The sequence below is a fragment of the Eptesicus fuscus genome, chromosome 17 (assembly GCF_027574615.1).
Source record: "Eptesicus fuscus isolate TK198812 chromosome 17, DD_ASM_mEF_20220401, whole genome shotgun sequence".
Lineage (NCBI taxonomy): Eukaryota > Metazoa > Chordata > Mammalia > Chiroptera > Vespertilionidae > Eptesicus > Eptesicus fuscus.
The window spans coordinates 26,277,927-26,294,702 of record NC_072489.1 but is presented as its reverse complement, the minus strand read 5'-3'; the positions used below and the strand labels follow the sequence as shown (position 1 = coordinate 26,294,702).

The 16,776-nt window shown below is 38.6% G+C and overlaps 1 protein-coding gene across 3 annotated transcripts in view; it reads right to left on the bottom strand.

Annotated features, from left to right (window-relative positions):
- The window catches only part of RHOBTB1 (Rho related BTB domain containing 1), a 63,391-nt gene that overhangs the window by 13,406 nt on the left and 33,209 nt on the right, over window positions 1–16,776 (bottom strand). For all 3 annotated transcript variants that reach the window (XM_054729023.1, XM_008145474.3, XM_028151505.2), the window contains 3 exons: window positions 6,729–6,914; window positions 2,827–3,809; window positions 1,052–1,170 (listed from right to left, as the gene is read on the bottom strand). In XM_054729023.1, the coding sequence (XP_054584998.1) occupies window positions 1,052–1,170; window positions 2,827–3,809; window positions 6,729–6,914 (1,288 nt within the window). The remainder of the gene's footprint in view (window positions 1–1,051; window positions 1,171–2,826; window positions 3,810–6,728; window positions 6,915–16,776) is intronic.

Below are 16,776 nucleotides of genomic sequence, written 5' to 3'. Positions count from 1 at the left end.
GTAAAAAGATGAAGGTACAGGGTCTCTGAGGTACAACTTGCTCTGCTCTAGAGAGTGCCCTCTTTTGGAGATAAGGCCAGCATCTGACACTAACCCAGGGGCTTCCACTAGACCAGTGGTCGGCAAACTGTGGCTCGCGAGCCGCGGTTTGCCGCTCTGTTGACTAATGAGTTTGCCGACCACTGGTCTATACTTTCTTCTGGGGTACTGGAGGGCCACTGCATGGCTAAAAGCATGGGCCTAAAAGTTGTTATGCACAGAACAGGTGTTTAGAATATTCTTTAATGAATATAAAGATAGTTATGTGTGTGTCTGTGATAAGTGGAGTCCTCTAAACTAGTGGTCGGCAAACTAGTCAACAGAGTGGCAAACCACGGCTCGCAAGCCGCATGTGGCTCAAGAGCCGCAGTTTGCCGACCACTGCACTAGACCTAAGCACTTTGAGAGATGTGTTCAGAGGAGTAACCATTTGCTTTATTACTGCTTCCCTACTGTTGACAAACCTCAGAGAAGGCAAGTTAGGGCAGAGCCACAAGGAGAGTCATAGCTCAAGGGGACCTCAAGGGCAATCCCGTGCATCCCTCATCTTGCAGATGAGGAGACTATGGCACAAGGAGTTGGCTTCTTGAGGTCCCCTCTCTGTTTAGGGCCAGAGCTGAGCCTAGGACATTAGTGACTGAAGACACATTTCACTGTCCTAAACTTTGGAAAGACAGGTCTGTCCCTCTTATATATGCTTTTGATAACATGCCTGGAGACATCTGTTACCAAGTACAGCTGGTCATGTTTTCAGGGCAGAGGAGAGCTGTGGGGATGAAAGGTTAGGCACGGAAAGCACTTAGGTGCGCATACATAACAAGCGAACGCTAATCAATGCTCCTCACAATCGCAGATTGAAGAAGAGGGTGACCTGACACACAGGCACTGCCTAAGGAACTTTCACGTTAAAGAAGGAGTTAAAGAAGCAAAGTCATCTGGCTAATAAAACACTTTATACAAATACACACGCACGTTCATGAACACTCACTTAGGCTTTTCGGAAGGCACGTACCTCACTGTTGGCGCTTTCCACAAACGACCCCCCGAACATGGCAGCCATCCATTGGCAGCTACAGATCAGCAGTGGTTTGTGGGCACTGATGGCTCCATCATCCAACTTAAATGTCACATCTGCCCAGGGATTGAGGAAACACCACCATGAGCCAGCCTCATTGAGAGTTGCACCCATATTCATCCATCTACGTCTCTTGTCCTCTCTCTTCCATAGCTTTACCGAGTGATTTTGTGTCCCGCCCGTGGCACACCCAATTCCCTCCATGTTCTCCAAGGATTAAGGAGTAAGCATTTACACACAGTGTCACAACACAACTTCTCTGAACCATAAGGACACATAAAAGAGGAATATTTTTTCTTCCCCATTACGAACAATTTCAAAAAATTACAACAGTGGTAAGAATAGTACAATAATTCATTTATCACACTTAATATTTGCCATGTTTGCTTCAGCTATATGTGTACATATAATTTATATATATATATATAGACTTTAACAGATAGTATTACACTTCATTCCTACTTTATCAAGTTTCTAAAAATAAGAACATTCTGCTAGATAATCATACCATTACTTCTAAGAAAATTAAAAATAATTCCCTAATATCATCTACTATCTGGTTCATATTAAAAATTTTCTAATTATCCATAAACTGTATTTTATAGCTTTTTCCCCCTTAAACAGAATTCACTTGAGGGTTCCCCACTGTATTTGTTCATTATGCTTCTGCAGTAAGGAGAGCGTGATTTCATGAACTTTACTTAAGGCCCACTGTTTAATCTGCTGCAGCTTTGAACATTTTTTTCCCATTAACTTTCAAGGCTGCTTTTATATCATGATGGTCAATGTTTGGAGTAAATATTACTCATAGGTTTTAAAATTTATGAACAGACTCAGTAACCACTTACTAAATGTATATATCTTGACAGGCATTATGAAAGATAAAGACACAAATGAAGTATACATATTATCACAAGTTAGGAAGTCAAAATTTAATAATCACACACACACACACACACACACACACACACACACACAGAGGACAACTGCAAAACAAAAATAGTACAAGATAGAAGACAGTACAAACATGGGTATGTAACCCAACTTGGATACAGGCCACCAGTGTACTTAAGCAATTATGTAAGGACACCGTGGGCAGATATGCTTATTTGTCAAAGACAAAGAAGGAACAAGAAAGGAGTGTGAGAACAAAAAAAGAAGAGGGGGTGGGAAGAGATGAGGCACCCCTGATGGGAATGCAGGGGGTCACCAAAATTGCCTCAAGGATTTCAGTGCCTCAGGACAAAGAGGTCTTTGATTTTGGTTTTGAGTACTTGCTGAAGGGTCAGTGGGGAACAGAGTTGCTCCGGAAGGAATCCTGAAGGAGAACTGTGAGCATCAAGCTGCCTGGCTCAGGCTCAGGGGTAACCTGACCCATCCTTGGAAGTATTGGGATACCTGGCACTTTACACACAGTAAAGGGGACAGCTTGGGTTCAAATCCCGGGTCTGCCTTTACTACCTGTGTAACCATGGGCAAGTTACCTAATCGTCTGTGTCCCTCAGTTTCCCTAGCTGAAAAATATAGCTAATAATATTTAGCACTTAAGTCTGACGCGAGATAAACAAGTAAATACATGTAACTTAGGCATGTGGGAAAACATAAGTACTCATCCATGTTAGGGACAGTTATGTTTTCCCCCGCTCATGTCTGACTAAGGTTTGATAAAACACATCAAAGGCATCCACGACTGGGCCACTGGCCCTGCTCACCTGAGAACGTCCCCTTGCTAAGACACTCTTTTATGCGATTGGCCTTCCGGACGTGAAACGCTTTCGTAATCTCCTGGTTCATGAAGGCTTCCTTGTTCATGATGTTTTCCACCATCATTCTCAAGTCAAACACCTCCAGGATCTCTGCGATCTGAGCCAGGCCCACCAAGTCCTTCTCCTTTTCATCCAGTTGCCCCGTGTAAAGAAACTGGAGCAGGGTCCGAAAAGGGCCCGACTGGACTGACGCGTCCATCCTGACCACGGTCACGGGGCCCAACCGCTTTGAAATGGGATTGACTTGCATTTCCTTGTGCATGTCAATAAACCCCTTACTCCAGCCTGCCAGTGTCTGTGTCTCCGGGATCGAGCCCTCGGCTTCCAGCTTGAGAATCTCCTGCTGGGATAGGTTCTGGCTGGGGGACTCCCACTGCTCAGCCTGAGGCGTCCTTGGGGTACCCTCCTGCTGCTCCTCATCTGGGTCAACAACACTCCATGCCTGCTCCTGGACATCCCGGCTCTGCTTCTCCTTTTCACAAGTAACTTCACTCCAATTTGGAGTTTCTTCACATTCCATTAGAAAAAGATCATAAAATTTGGAAGAGGAGGTAGCGAGGTAAATGCGGTGTGCGAAGATGTGCTCCTGGTCCTGGAGGACGAACAGGACGTCGGCACACAGAGGATTGTCCAGTAAACAGGCGGCTTCGTTCGTCCCCGTGGAGGGACACTCTGGGACTTTGATGACCGGTGGAGGGGCTTTTGGAGGTAGGAACGGTGCCTGAAGTAAAGGTTTCTGAACTTTCTTGAGGTGGGATTTCCAGAACTGCAGGTGCCGGCGGGAAATCAGCGCTGCCCGGATTGCGTTGTCAAACACATCCTTGATTCCAAACTGATCAAAGACGCTCGTCTCATAGTATGGGATGCCCAATTCCTTTGCAACCTCTCGGCCTTTCTCAGGGGGCAGAATATCTCCTCTCTTTATGGGCCTGAAATAGAATAAAAATTATTAGAAAAATAAATGTAGTAGCCAGGGTCTACCTAAGGACCCAATTGAATCATAATTTAAAATCCTTCTCAAGCTTTTATTTTTTAAAATATATATTTTTATTGATTTCAAAGAGGAAGGGAGAAGGAGAGAGAGAGAGAGACAGTAACATCAATGATGAGAGAGAATCATCAATTGGTTGCCTCCTGCATGTCCCCCACTGGGGATAGAGTCCTCAACCTGGTCATGTGCTCTGACCAGAATCAAACCATGACCTTAGGGTGCATAGGTTGAAGCTCAACCACTGAGCAACACCGGCTGGTCCTACTAAAGCTTTAAGGCTCTTGAAAAAATATACTGCCAACCTAGTCTTTAAAATATAAAGGACTTATGATTATAGGAAAAAAATGCTTTCAGTAGTAACCACAATAACTGAAGTAACAGCCATTTACTATTTGATCCTGGGAAAGTTACTTAATCTCTTTAAGCCTTGGTTCTCCAAACTCTAAAAGAGGAATAATAATAATGAGTACCTATATCTTCAAAGACTGTTGAGAGGTTTAAATGAGGTAATATGCTTAGCATAGTACCTGGTCCACTATCCTTGATAAATGTTAGTGGTTATCATTGTGACCACCATTATCATCTTCATCTTCATCTTCATCATCACTAAATTTTGCTTTATAACTTTAAAATGAGTCCATATTCATTTTCTCATCTGAGCCTCACCATAACCCTATGGGTATTATTTTCATTCTACATTCTAAAGAAACCGAGGCAGAGAGTTTAAAGGGTTTGCCTATAGTCACATTTGCAAGTTGCTGAGAACAATTAAGAGTCTAGAACTCCCTAGTTCTAAACTAAATGGTCCCCATCCAAAAGCTCATTACGTTCTCAGTAATTAGATTTGTAAATCTTTCACATCTTTCCCTTCTTTTTTCTTTCACCCTCTTTAGTCAGGACCTCGTCACCTTTTTGCCTGGACAAGTGCATTAGTCTTTCTCTCTCCCCCTTCCCCGCTCTCTTCCTCCTTTCCACTCTCTAAAAATCAATGGAGAAAAATATCCTCAGGTAAGGATTAACAAAAAAAAATTTTTTTTTCCTTCTGGTTCTACAGAGTTGATAGAATTCTGGTTCCACAAAATATCCTCAGGTCAGGATTAGCAAAAAAAAAAAAAAAAATTATTTATTTTTCTTCTGGTTCCACAAAGTTCCTGAAAAAAACATTTTTTTTTTCTTCTGGTTCGACCAAGTTCTACATCCTTTGGGCTGGCACATGAGACCAATTTGCAATCTAATCAAACCCAGGGAGGCCAAACCTTTGGAAGCTGTGTAATGGAACAGTCCTGTGATTATAGCATAACCACAGCAAAGACACAGATGGATTCCAGAACATAGGTAAGATGTGATCTGTTATAAATGCATACTTGATTTTGAGACATACTATTAGAATTTATCTTCCTAAATAAACATTTGGCTTTCAAGACCAAAGGTAATGTGAGTGACAGGCACCAGTCTTAGGGGAACTAAGATAACAGTAGGTAGAATTTGGATTTGAAGACCTGGATTGAAAAGAGGAGAAACTGTAGGGCGCTGCCAAAGTGGAAGGGACGTATAGAAAAGCAAGTGGAACATCAAGGTTTGTTTCTGTGGGCATTTTGTGCCCCTTATCCTGGGACTGGCTGGAAGATCACTAACTGATGACACTTTTCAAGGTTAAGCTCAAATATCACCTCCTTTATGCAACCTCATTACTGTTCTGTAGAAGGGCTTGTCCCCTCCCTGTCCTCTAGAGCTCCATAACTCTCCCCCAGTCCTCCACATGTCCATGGTTGTAAGGCCTGATCATCTTAATCTATTCTTTTATACAGAAAGTTCTGAGGCTCAGGCAGTCTCTTATTCACCCTAAGTCCTCTATGTGGCTTCTAATATTCAATTCAGAGGCCATCTATTTAAGAACAGAATGATTGTGAAAATTTTACATGAAATGTTTTCAGAAAATGTATCCAAAATGTACCCAGAACATCAGAAATTATTTAAACAAAGTAACATTTGCTTTTGTTGTGAGAGCATAAAAAATTATATCTAGATAAAATTTTGTAACAAGCACATTAGCAAATATTGAAGGAAGGTATTAATATCAGCATTTTGAAAAGATATGCTCTTCAGAAAAAAAATGCACTTAAACATAAAACACATAAAATTATTTTTGTAAAGGGAATATTGAAGGAGCATAGGTTTTTAAAAACTCTTATTCCCCGCCCCCCCAAATTGGTATCCACATTTTAAAATTCTCCTTTGAGTTGATTTTTAAACTTGTGAGTGACAGGCACTAGTCTTAGGGGAAATAAGATAATAGTGACACATTAAAATATAACCACTAGAAACATTTAAAAAGATGTTGTTTTGCAACTATATATCCATATGATTTTTAAAGCTGGACACTGTCCTTTTGGGAATGAAATACTCTCAGAGGTTGGATTGAGGAAAATAAGATTATAAACCTTGGACATACATATGTGTATAAACCTGATGATCTTGGGTCCAAAAATTGTGCTGATCACTCTGTTATTTAACTTTATTATAATCATAATTTCAAGAATGACATTATGAGTAGCTAACATTTTGTTTAGTACTTTACAAATTTCAAAGCACTTTTCTCTACACCATGTCATAATTAGAGAATTCACTTCAAGCACTGGCCAACCATTTTGTGAAATGGGTTTCTACCGAAGAGGTGATATCACCCTGAGAAGGGTTGGGACACGCCCCCTCATGCTGAATAAGCTGACTGAAAGCGTATGGCTGGTTGAAGGGGTCCTAAGACTGTTACAGAACAGAATGCCAGGTTACAGAGACATCTACTACCTCTACGTTTTAATTTGGCCAGCAGAGAGAAACACCGAGTCCCTTGGCTTACCTTGCTAAAGGGCGTCGGGCTCGATTAACAGCTTCAAGATCAGCATAGCGGAGATCTAGCTGGCAGCCAACTAGGACAACAGGTGTGCGGGGGCAAAAGTGCTTGATTTCTTGATACCACATGGTTTTCACATGATTTAGGGAGTTGGGATTAGCAATAGAAAAGCAGAGGACCACAACATCAGACCTAAAAGGAAATAAAAAACAACAACACTGTATCATCTTTTCACTTTTTTTCTTTTATCATTAAAGTTCCTCCCCACTCCCATCCATCTAATGCCAATGATCATGTCATAATTAAAAAAAGGAGAGAGATTAGATATTAAACTACATCTTGGAGTCATGCAAAGAGCCTGATAAGCCCCCACAGTCCAGCACCAGCACAGCCCAAGTTCATGTCCACATTGCACTGCAGAATGTCTATGCATTGACAAGTTTCCAGTGATGCTATTCTATAGTATAGATGGTGACTCAAGCTTGACTCAGTCCTGGAACCACAACATGCTGAACTATTTCTGTTCAACACAAGAAATAGTTTCAAGATAATAGAAAACAATACAAACTACCTTTTAGCAGTTAAAACATAAAGGTGATGATGACTCAACCCAATGAGATAAAGCAAAGAGTTTAAACAATACTGAAAACGGAACAGGTATTTACTGTACAAAGTGGCAAATGCTCAGAAGGATTTCTACCCTTCTTCCCACTTCAGCACATGAGTGGAGAGCACAACCACTTATCTGGTTCTGAATTTGCAGGGATTTTGACTCTTTACCAAGTATAAGGTAAGAAGGTAGTGTTCAACATAAAAATAGCAAGAGTTAAATGGATGGCTAATAAGATGAGGAAATGTTGGAAGCAGATTTCTCAATATTATTTATGAAACATAGCAGGTAGATGGGGAAAAGAAAAATTGCTTTATAGTCAATTTTGACATAAAGATCTTTCATTTTTATATAACAACTTACCATTCTAGAAGCCAAAGAACTGTTTTACAAGACAGTTGTTCCATTATGGTGTTTGACAGATAGTTGCTAAAAGGTATCTTTAAGAAGAATTATAAACTATCATTCTAGGTTGAAACAGGCTTAATGATGACTTTGAGAACATTGAGGCAGAAGAGTATAAAGAATAGGAAAACTTATGCCCAAGGATTTGAGATTATCTTGCAGCTAAATTCAGAAATAAACTCTTATAATTTTATTAGATGTTAATTTATTGCCTTTATTGTTATGGAATGAGAAGGATCAAGTTGATTAATCAAAATACCATCTTTAATTTTTAATTTTTTTAGCTCAAAATAAATGAAGGGAAATTTATATATGTTGGAAATTAGAAAGGAACTAGTTCAAAGAGCAGGAGCTAACATTCCATGGGGACCTGAAAGAAACATATATTAAAAGCCTGCCTCTAATATTTACCACCTGAGCAGGAAGTTCAAGGGTCCAGAATTCAGTAAAGTAGCAGGATACAAAATAAATATCCAGAAATCAGTTGAATTTTTATATACTAATTATGAACTATCAAAAAGGGAAACTAAAATAACAATCCCATTCACAATTGCTTCAAAAAATACTAGGAATAAATTTAATCAAAACACCTTCTTTTAAATCATTAATGAGCTTTCCCCCTACATATCAATAAAGACAAACAAATATATCCAGGCAACCATAAAATTTCTAAAAAATAATCATTTGCAAGGTAGAAAACTGCAGGGTGCTTACATTAAATGTAAATCACAAGTTAACTCTTTATATTTACACACACACACACACACACATGCAACAGATCAGAGCAAATATAGAGAAAAATGCTGAGATTAAAATATTTATAAATCACAAAAGAGGACCTAGGACTCAAAGTAGATAAATGTATTAATCTGCATGTGTAGTGTCCTTGAAATAAAGATATTATCAAAGATTCTTGGATACTAGAAAATATGTGTAAAATATTCATAAATATATAAATGAAAAGGAAGCATGTCTTCTCTTTGGGGTTCTGATTTATTAGAATATTCTGTGCAGTCTTACTTCTAATCAGCATAAATAACAATACCCAGTAAAGCCAAGAGTGCTTTGAATTTTACATTTTTTTTAGGAGCTGAGTTTTCTATTATTCATAATCCTATTTATATAGGATATCTGATGTAGCTCTGCTGTAAGCTTCATCCTGATCATAAAATAAAGCCACCATGAATTTTGGCAGTGTGAGAATAATATGGCAATATCTGAGGTTCAATATTATAGAGAAAGAATTGAGGAAATGTATTTAGCACTTAAAAGTGGAATAGTATGTATTTGTATAAAATTGTTCTAATTGGTGCCTTCTCTTTCCATATTAAGGTATGTGACTATAAAGGAAATCATTCTCAGGGCTTAATTTATATGACAGACATGTAGCTAAATGTCAATTCCGTTATCTAATTTTATGATACAGCATGTGATGTTTTGAAATCAGAGCTAGCTCTGTTGCCAAGGTTACCGTGATAACACTCATGCCGCTGAACACATACTAGTTACTCTCCAGATGACCTGTAAACAAGTACAGACAGGACCTTGGGGGTTGGAAAAAATGGAATCTCCTGATGATAGCAGCACAATGCCATCACACAATACAAGTCCGGAGGGCCCAACTTCTAACTGTGTCTCATCAATATTTCAATGTATGACATGCTGTTGGAAAGCTAGAAATATAATTCCATGCTCTGTAAATATTTGCCTCAAAAGAATGATAGTTAAAGAGAAGAGATTGTGCTGAGAGGAACACTACCTCTGAAGCTAAAATAATTTACTGAGTCAAAATTCTACTTGTATCCTTAGAATAAAGTTATTTTTTCCCCTCTTTAATGCACATCCATGAGACTCTGTCCCCATAATTTTATATTGAAAGCAGTTAAAAATATCATCTTTGCTTAAATGTATTCAGTTTAACCCTTGCTGATCTAAATATAAATGCAAATGAAGAAAACATTGTGCACAGATGATACAGAATCCTATTCCTTAGGCTGCAATATGAATGCAGTACTCGAAACCTGATTTTAACCAAGAAACTGTGTCAATGAATATTATGATAGGGCCATAGGAAGATGCTGCTTTAACACATTCCTCCTTATCTCCACATTCTCTTCTAATTCCTCATTCTCAACACATCAGTATCCTCTGTGACACACACACCTATATAATCAAGTAACTATTTTGAGAATGCCATTTATTCCCTCTGCTTTTTTGAGCCATTTTTCAATGTAGTCAAAGAAGGCACAAAACCTATAGTGAAGAATATCTCCAGCTTTAGGCAGAATTCCAAGGAACTAAGATATTAAATAACCTTTAATCAAACCATTCATTCCCATGTGGAGACTGTTCAATGTCTACACAAGCTCATGTTTAAAAATGCCATTCCTACGAAGGATAAAGAGAAAAAGGCAGCTTTTAGCGTGTTTACTTCTATTGGAGCTAACATTCCATGGGGACCTGGAACTGAAACTGTTATTATTATTTTTTTTACTTTGAAGAACTGAGTTTAAAAATAATTGGGAGGGGGTGGTGTGATGAGGACATTCTCACATATTAAGCAGCAGGATTAGCCTGGAAATGACCTCAGCGTTCCTATTTCAGCTGTAAAAAAACCTGATAGGATTTAAATGGAGTCCTACAGCTATTTGGAATAGAATGCATAAGAATTTGAGAATAAAGAGGCAAAGCACAAAGTAGACAAAACTCTAAACTCCACAAGTTGAATATTGAGAAGGGGGTAGAAAGAAATTTGGATTACTTATTTTTGTGATTGGGCTAAGTAACTGTATTAGAAAGCCAGGGTTACAAAGGATTCAAATGTATAGTTTCAGCTGCTTGCCTATGAATGTTTACTGTTTTGGAGAAAATGTGATTTCTTGTTCCTAAGGGGAAATATACATATAAAAGTTTCACTAGGGTACTAACATATCAAATAATGCCCATGAAATAATGTTTTGATTAGTTAAGTAAAAAACAATATAAAGTAAGTCTATATGTTTGAACATTGTAAATTTTCAGTTTCATGGAGGGGTAGCAGAATCAGAAAGAGGGAATGGTTGGGGAGGGAATCAGAAAGAGATCTAGTCATCCAAAAATGCTTGAGCTGATAAAGCCAACCTCAATCGCATCAGTTTTTCTTCAGATGGTAAACAAACAAAAAAGCATATTTTTCAGTGATCTTTCAAGTAGGACACTGGCCAAAAATAGCATGTGAAAAGATTGGCAAAGATATTTGGATAACATAAGGAGTGTGCATGCAAAGTTGGGACCAATCTTTGTTGGAAGATTAAAGGAAGAAAGTCTGAAAAAAGTGCATCTTATCCACATATCTTGGCCAGAGCTACACATTAAACAGCAAATGCCACACATGTCCTCAAGGCCTGTCTTTATAAAACTACAATCAAATACAGCAAACATAGTAGGAAAAGACCAGAGAAGCAATGAGAAGCTAACCTGCTTTTCCAACCAGAAATACCCAATTCATCCTTTGAAGAAGTGGTTGAAAAGGGTAGATAATCACTATCAAAAATTGGTGATTAGGAACGAGTTTCCTATTAGTAAGTTCGTTTCTATCCCAAAAGTGCTTCTCGTGTTCCCTTTTCTAGTCCCATCATTGTCCAGTTAACTTATGCTTCCTTATCTGGTTAAGTGAAAAAGAATTCCTAAATTATTCTTTATCTGAGAGCCTAAAACCAGGCCAATCTGATGGGCAATGTGAAGGACAGCGGAGTGAGAGGGGTAGCCAAACACTCTTCTCCATGGGCCAGTTCTGGTTGGGTGTCTTGAACTTGGTGACTAAAAGAAAGCTAACAATGATATTAACCTGAGTCTTGCCTGCAAGTGTGTCCTTTTTAACAAACATTTTTAAGTCCTTTGTTCTATGGATCCTACCTCTTTATGTCACTATTACCTATTATTCTTTCTTTTTTTTTTTCTTTTTTAGTAGAGACATCCGTACCCTTTATATGGGTAGAGATCATGATCACATTCTTTTCTTTGTTCCCCTTTGACAAAGACTCAAGTAAGAGTCTCTGACCTCCACTTTAGGGGCTTCAAACTTCCTCTTCCTCCCACCTCCCAAATAATCGAGGTAGGCTCTTTTCAGAAACATTTTCAAAACCAGTCATGTCAACAATGCACCTTTCATGCATATCGTCTGACAGCGCTATGCAAACAGACAGACCCAAACAGCACAAAACAGTTGGGAGCATGGCAGAGAAAAGAAATGTGTAACATGTGGCTTGGGAAAATTTTAGTAGGGGAGCAGCCCGGTGGTGTGTATGAGATGCGGAGGGATTGTCAGTGATGGCGAACATAACCACCTGGAGATGAATGGCTGTGTAAGCTCATACTCATGGAAGATGGAGAGGCCTGCAGGGGAACGCCTGGCAGGGCAGTACCATGCAGTGCCCTGGAGGTGAGCAGAGAAATCAAGTCAATACTTTACCAATAGCAGTGAGGCTTCTTAAGGACAGATGTTATGTGGGGAAAACTGTGAAAACACCCTGAAATATATTCAGATTTGGGAATGGTTAGCATGCGCAACTATTTCTTCTAAGCCCATAACCGCATATTTAGTAGGAATCAGCATTTTAAACCAGTCTTCCCCCACCCTCCAAAAATGGGACCAGAGCAATGCACACTCTTATGCAGGGAAGCCATAGCCACACCCCAACCAATGCCACCAAACCCTAAGATAAATAATATGCAAGTCTTAAAGATGGTTGGTTTTACCATCATAGCACGAATGTCACAGGGGGAAATGGCCCTGCCCTAGAAGGTTGTTGGTTTATCGTCCAATGGAAACTGGCTATTTTCCACTTGATATTCTATTTTCTATACTTAGCAATCTATGCTTCATTTAGTATATTCTTACACCTCACACAATCATCAGAAAAAGTTGAATGCATGTGAAATTGAGTGAAGCACAAGTAATTTGTTAGAAGGAATAGGTTAAGCAATCTGATTTAACTCCTGGTCAATGGAAGCAGTAAGTATTGACATAAAGAAGGCTTGCTTAACAGAAGGTGAAATTGTGGTAATAAATGCCCTCCCTGCTCCACCTGTCAGTCTCATTTCTCTTTGGCTTTCCCTGAAGCTAAGTGACTAAGGAACTTCCTTCCTACACTGTTAATGTTTTCTCCTGAGAGCAAGACTAGCTGTAAATAGAAGAAAGCCTCTGTATCAGCTAGAATGTCAGATGGGAGGTCTCTGGGATTAACCTCCCTGACTGTTCTGAAACAAACCCTCAAGATCATTCTACCACAACAAGAAAGGGAGTTTAACCCAGGTCTCTCAGCAATCCTCTTTGAATGGATAAAGGTACAAGAACTTGTTAAGTCACTCATCCAATATCAATAAGCGATCACTCAATCATTTATTCCAGAAATATTAACTGGTAACCTGCTGTGTACCAGGCAATCTTCTAGGCATTGGGGACACAGCAATTAGTTAGGGACACAAATGACTGTCCTCATTGTTCTTACCCTCCTCATACAGAGACAATAAGCAAAACAAGCAAACAAAAACAGTAAAATACATAATATGTTAGGTAGTGACAAATGCTAACAGAAAATAAAGCAGGAAATGGGGACAGAAATATTGGGGAGCAGAAGGTGCTACTGAAATGTGGCCAGGGAAGGCCTTAGTGAGAAGGTGACATTTCAGTAAAGACCGGAGGAAGTGAGGGAGCTAACTTGCTGATATCTTGAGGGAGAATACAGTGGAAGAGGGAAAGCTGGTGCAAAGGCCCTGAGGCAGAAGCATGCCTGGGATGTTTCCCTGAGGGCCGGGGGAATACAGCAGGAGCTGAGCTGAGAGGCAATGCTGGGCAGAGGTAGGGAGAGCCTCAGGGCCTCTTACTTCAAGTGAACTGATAGACCATTAGGAGTTTTTGGGCAGAATGACATGACATAATCTGTTTTAAAAAGGCGAAAGATTTATGCAATCTGAAATCAGAATACTGTAATTTATGTTTTAAAAGGATCACCCACTGTTATAATGAAAACTGACTAAATGGTGGTGGGGAGAGGGTTGCCAGGAGGGATAAGGTAGGAGAAGGGGACCAGTTATGAGATAATGCAGTGAGAAATGATGGTGACTTTGGCCTGGGAGCAGATGGTAAGAAGTGGCTGCATTCTCTCTCTCTCTCTCTATATATATATGTGAAAGTAGAGCCAACAGGGTTTGCTGATGGACTAGGTATAGGGTATGAACAAGAAAAGTTGAGAATGCTGCTTGAGTATTCACCCTGAGCAATTTTCTTCCCTGTTCCTCATACTGACATCTTTAGTTCAGCATTTCTAACACTGAATTGTAATTATTTATGTGCTGTCTTCACCACTATATTGTGAGTTTCATTTTTTAGGGATTTTGTTCTGTTCCTATTAGTTTGTCTTCCATTGTACACAACACAGCATTTGTAACAAAAGAGCCCTTCAGTTACTGTTTATCAAATAAAAAGCCTTATAGATATTGGAGGATAAAAAATATTGATGCCAGTATGTTTGCAGACTCAAAGTCTAAAAGAAATAAACTTAGGCTTAAAATAAGTCAGGGGATATTTTATAATTTTAATAAAGAATGAAAATAGTATGTGAGTTATTCTCTTTCTTCAGATAATTATTGCTGAAAGATGGCACTATAATATCTCTGGTATACAGCAGAGATTAGCCAGGCAATATTGTTTTTAAATTATTTGAATTTATCTAAAAAACCCATTTACCCAATCTAATTGGATACTTTCATAACACCAGAATAATGGATTAATGATCTCTTCCAGGAATTAGATTATCTCCAGAAGCAAAGGAAATGTAAAGAAATAGGGAAGCTACTTTCAGAATTAATTCTGTGTTAGTTACATAGAATTAAGGCTTAAGGGAACACCTTCTATTTCACAGATCATCATTTAAAAAATGCTAAAAACCAAATTTTTTAAAAAATCACTAAAACAGAAAGATAGCCAAGGTGGTAAGTTTAAAAGAGAATTTGAAAATTTGCTTTATCTTTCTGTAATTCAATACTTTGTCCTTCTGACTATGGTCTATACACTGCATGCTGGGGGCACAACAGTTCTGGGGAGAGAATGAAGTGATGGGATAATCATGGAAATCTAATGAATGGCCAATATTAAAAGTTACTGATAGATTTTTGTTAAGATTCACTGAAAAAATATTTGTGCCTGTAAAGTGTTCTGTAAACTATGAAGTACTAATTATTGTCAGATACATATGTTTATGGGTTCAAAAGTCACCAAGGAAATATCTTGTATATTACAGCTAATTAGAAGGAAGAAGATTCTCATCAAGAGATCTTTTCCTTTTGGCTTACCAGCTCATTCCTTTATTGATATGGACTTGCTGAAAGATGGCAATAGAATTACCCTTTGAAGACACAGTAGAATTACTTAACAGTCTCTTTTATTTTACCTCCTAATTTAAAAGAAAAAATCTATATGGACTGAAATAGATTTCTTCATCAGAAAATTCCATCACAAACTGATGTTTTTTCTCTTCCTCCATGAAGAAAATCTACTTAGGTAGATTTAAGCCAAGTTTTCAAGCTTGTAGTTATTAAGTAGTAATAGAAAAAAGGTAAAAAAGAAGGCAGAACACAAGATGTTAATGTATTGAACAATGCATATGTTTTTTATTCTTTTTACCCATCTAGTGGCCTTGTTATTCATATTTCTGTGGCATCTTTTGGGTTCATCAATGCTTTTCTAAACACATACTAGTTACTCTCCAGATGACCTGTAAACAAGTACAGACAGGACCTTGGGGGTTGGAAAAAATGGACCACAGATGACCCTTTCCCCAGCCATGGCCAGTGTTTGGGCAGCAGCAAGCATTCTTGTAGGTCTTGGAACACGAGTGACCCCAGTCATCAATCAAGCCCTATTGCTATCTCATCTGGCACTGCTTTTTCCCAAGGACAATTTCATCCTGGACACAGGGCTGAGTCTGGCACGGGAATCTGGCTCTTGGGATAGTCAGTCTTCTGGTTACAATACAAGATGTACCAGTTCAGAGCAGGAAGGACAGTGTGGGACAGCAGGCGGAGGAGGGCACGGAGTATGGCACAGACGTATTTTCTGTGTTCCAGATGATTTGGCATCACTGAAATCCTATGCTTTAGTATACAATCCATAAATTTCCATCACCTTAAATTTTATCAATTATTTATATGCATTTAGTCTAATGTATTTTTGTTTGTTTTGGATAAGCGCAAAGCAGTAATAATCCAACTTTAATTGTTCTCCTTAATGCCTCATCTTTGGGAAAATGGAATAATTACATATATAATTATTTTTAAAATGATTCTTATAAAGATCCTGGAAATGATACCCAGAGGAAAACAACCTATAGTTGGAAAAGCATTAGCATTAATACAAGTAATTCTCTGTTTAGTAATACTCATTCAAACAAGTCACTCCAAAAGAAATTTTCACATCCAAATATTGGGGGAAAAAGAGAGGTTTGGGGTTGTGGCTGACTGTGCCTCCCTCCTTTTTCTCCTGGCTTCACAGCTGATCTTTTCATTTGCTAATTCATTGAAGAGAGGCCTGGCACAAGTGTTTTCCATCTTCCTAACCTTCAGGCTGGTACAAGATTTGTTATTCTTATTTTAAAAGTTCAAATGTAAAATTCAACCTAGTGAAATAATTTGGTTTTTGTTATGATATTTCTTCATAAGTGCCTTAGAAAATCCTGGCTTGTATAAGATCAATCGATAGATTCAGGCACTCCAACAACTAACATTCATTAAACTCCTGCTGTGTACCAGGTCCAGGCATCGGGGACATAGAGTAGAAAGACAAAATCTCTGTTCTAAAGATACTAGGAATAATAGGAAAAGGGGAATGGGAAAAGAAGATTAAGGAACAATTTTCAAACAATGTGATCATGGCTGTAATAGAGATTTGTGAAGGTATTGTATAGAAACACAAAGGAAGAGATACTTCACCTGGAAGGTGATAGGGATGAAGAGTACTTCTGGGATTTTTTGACCCTGTTCTAAATTAGAATATGAGTGATA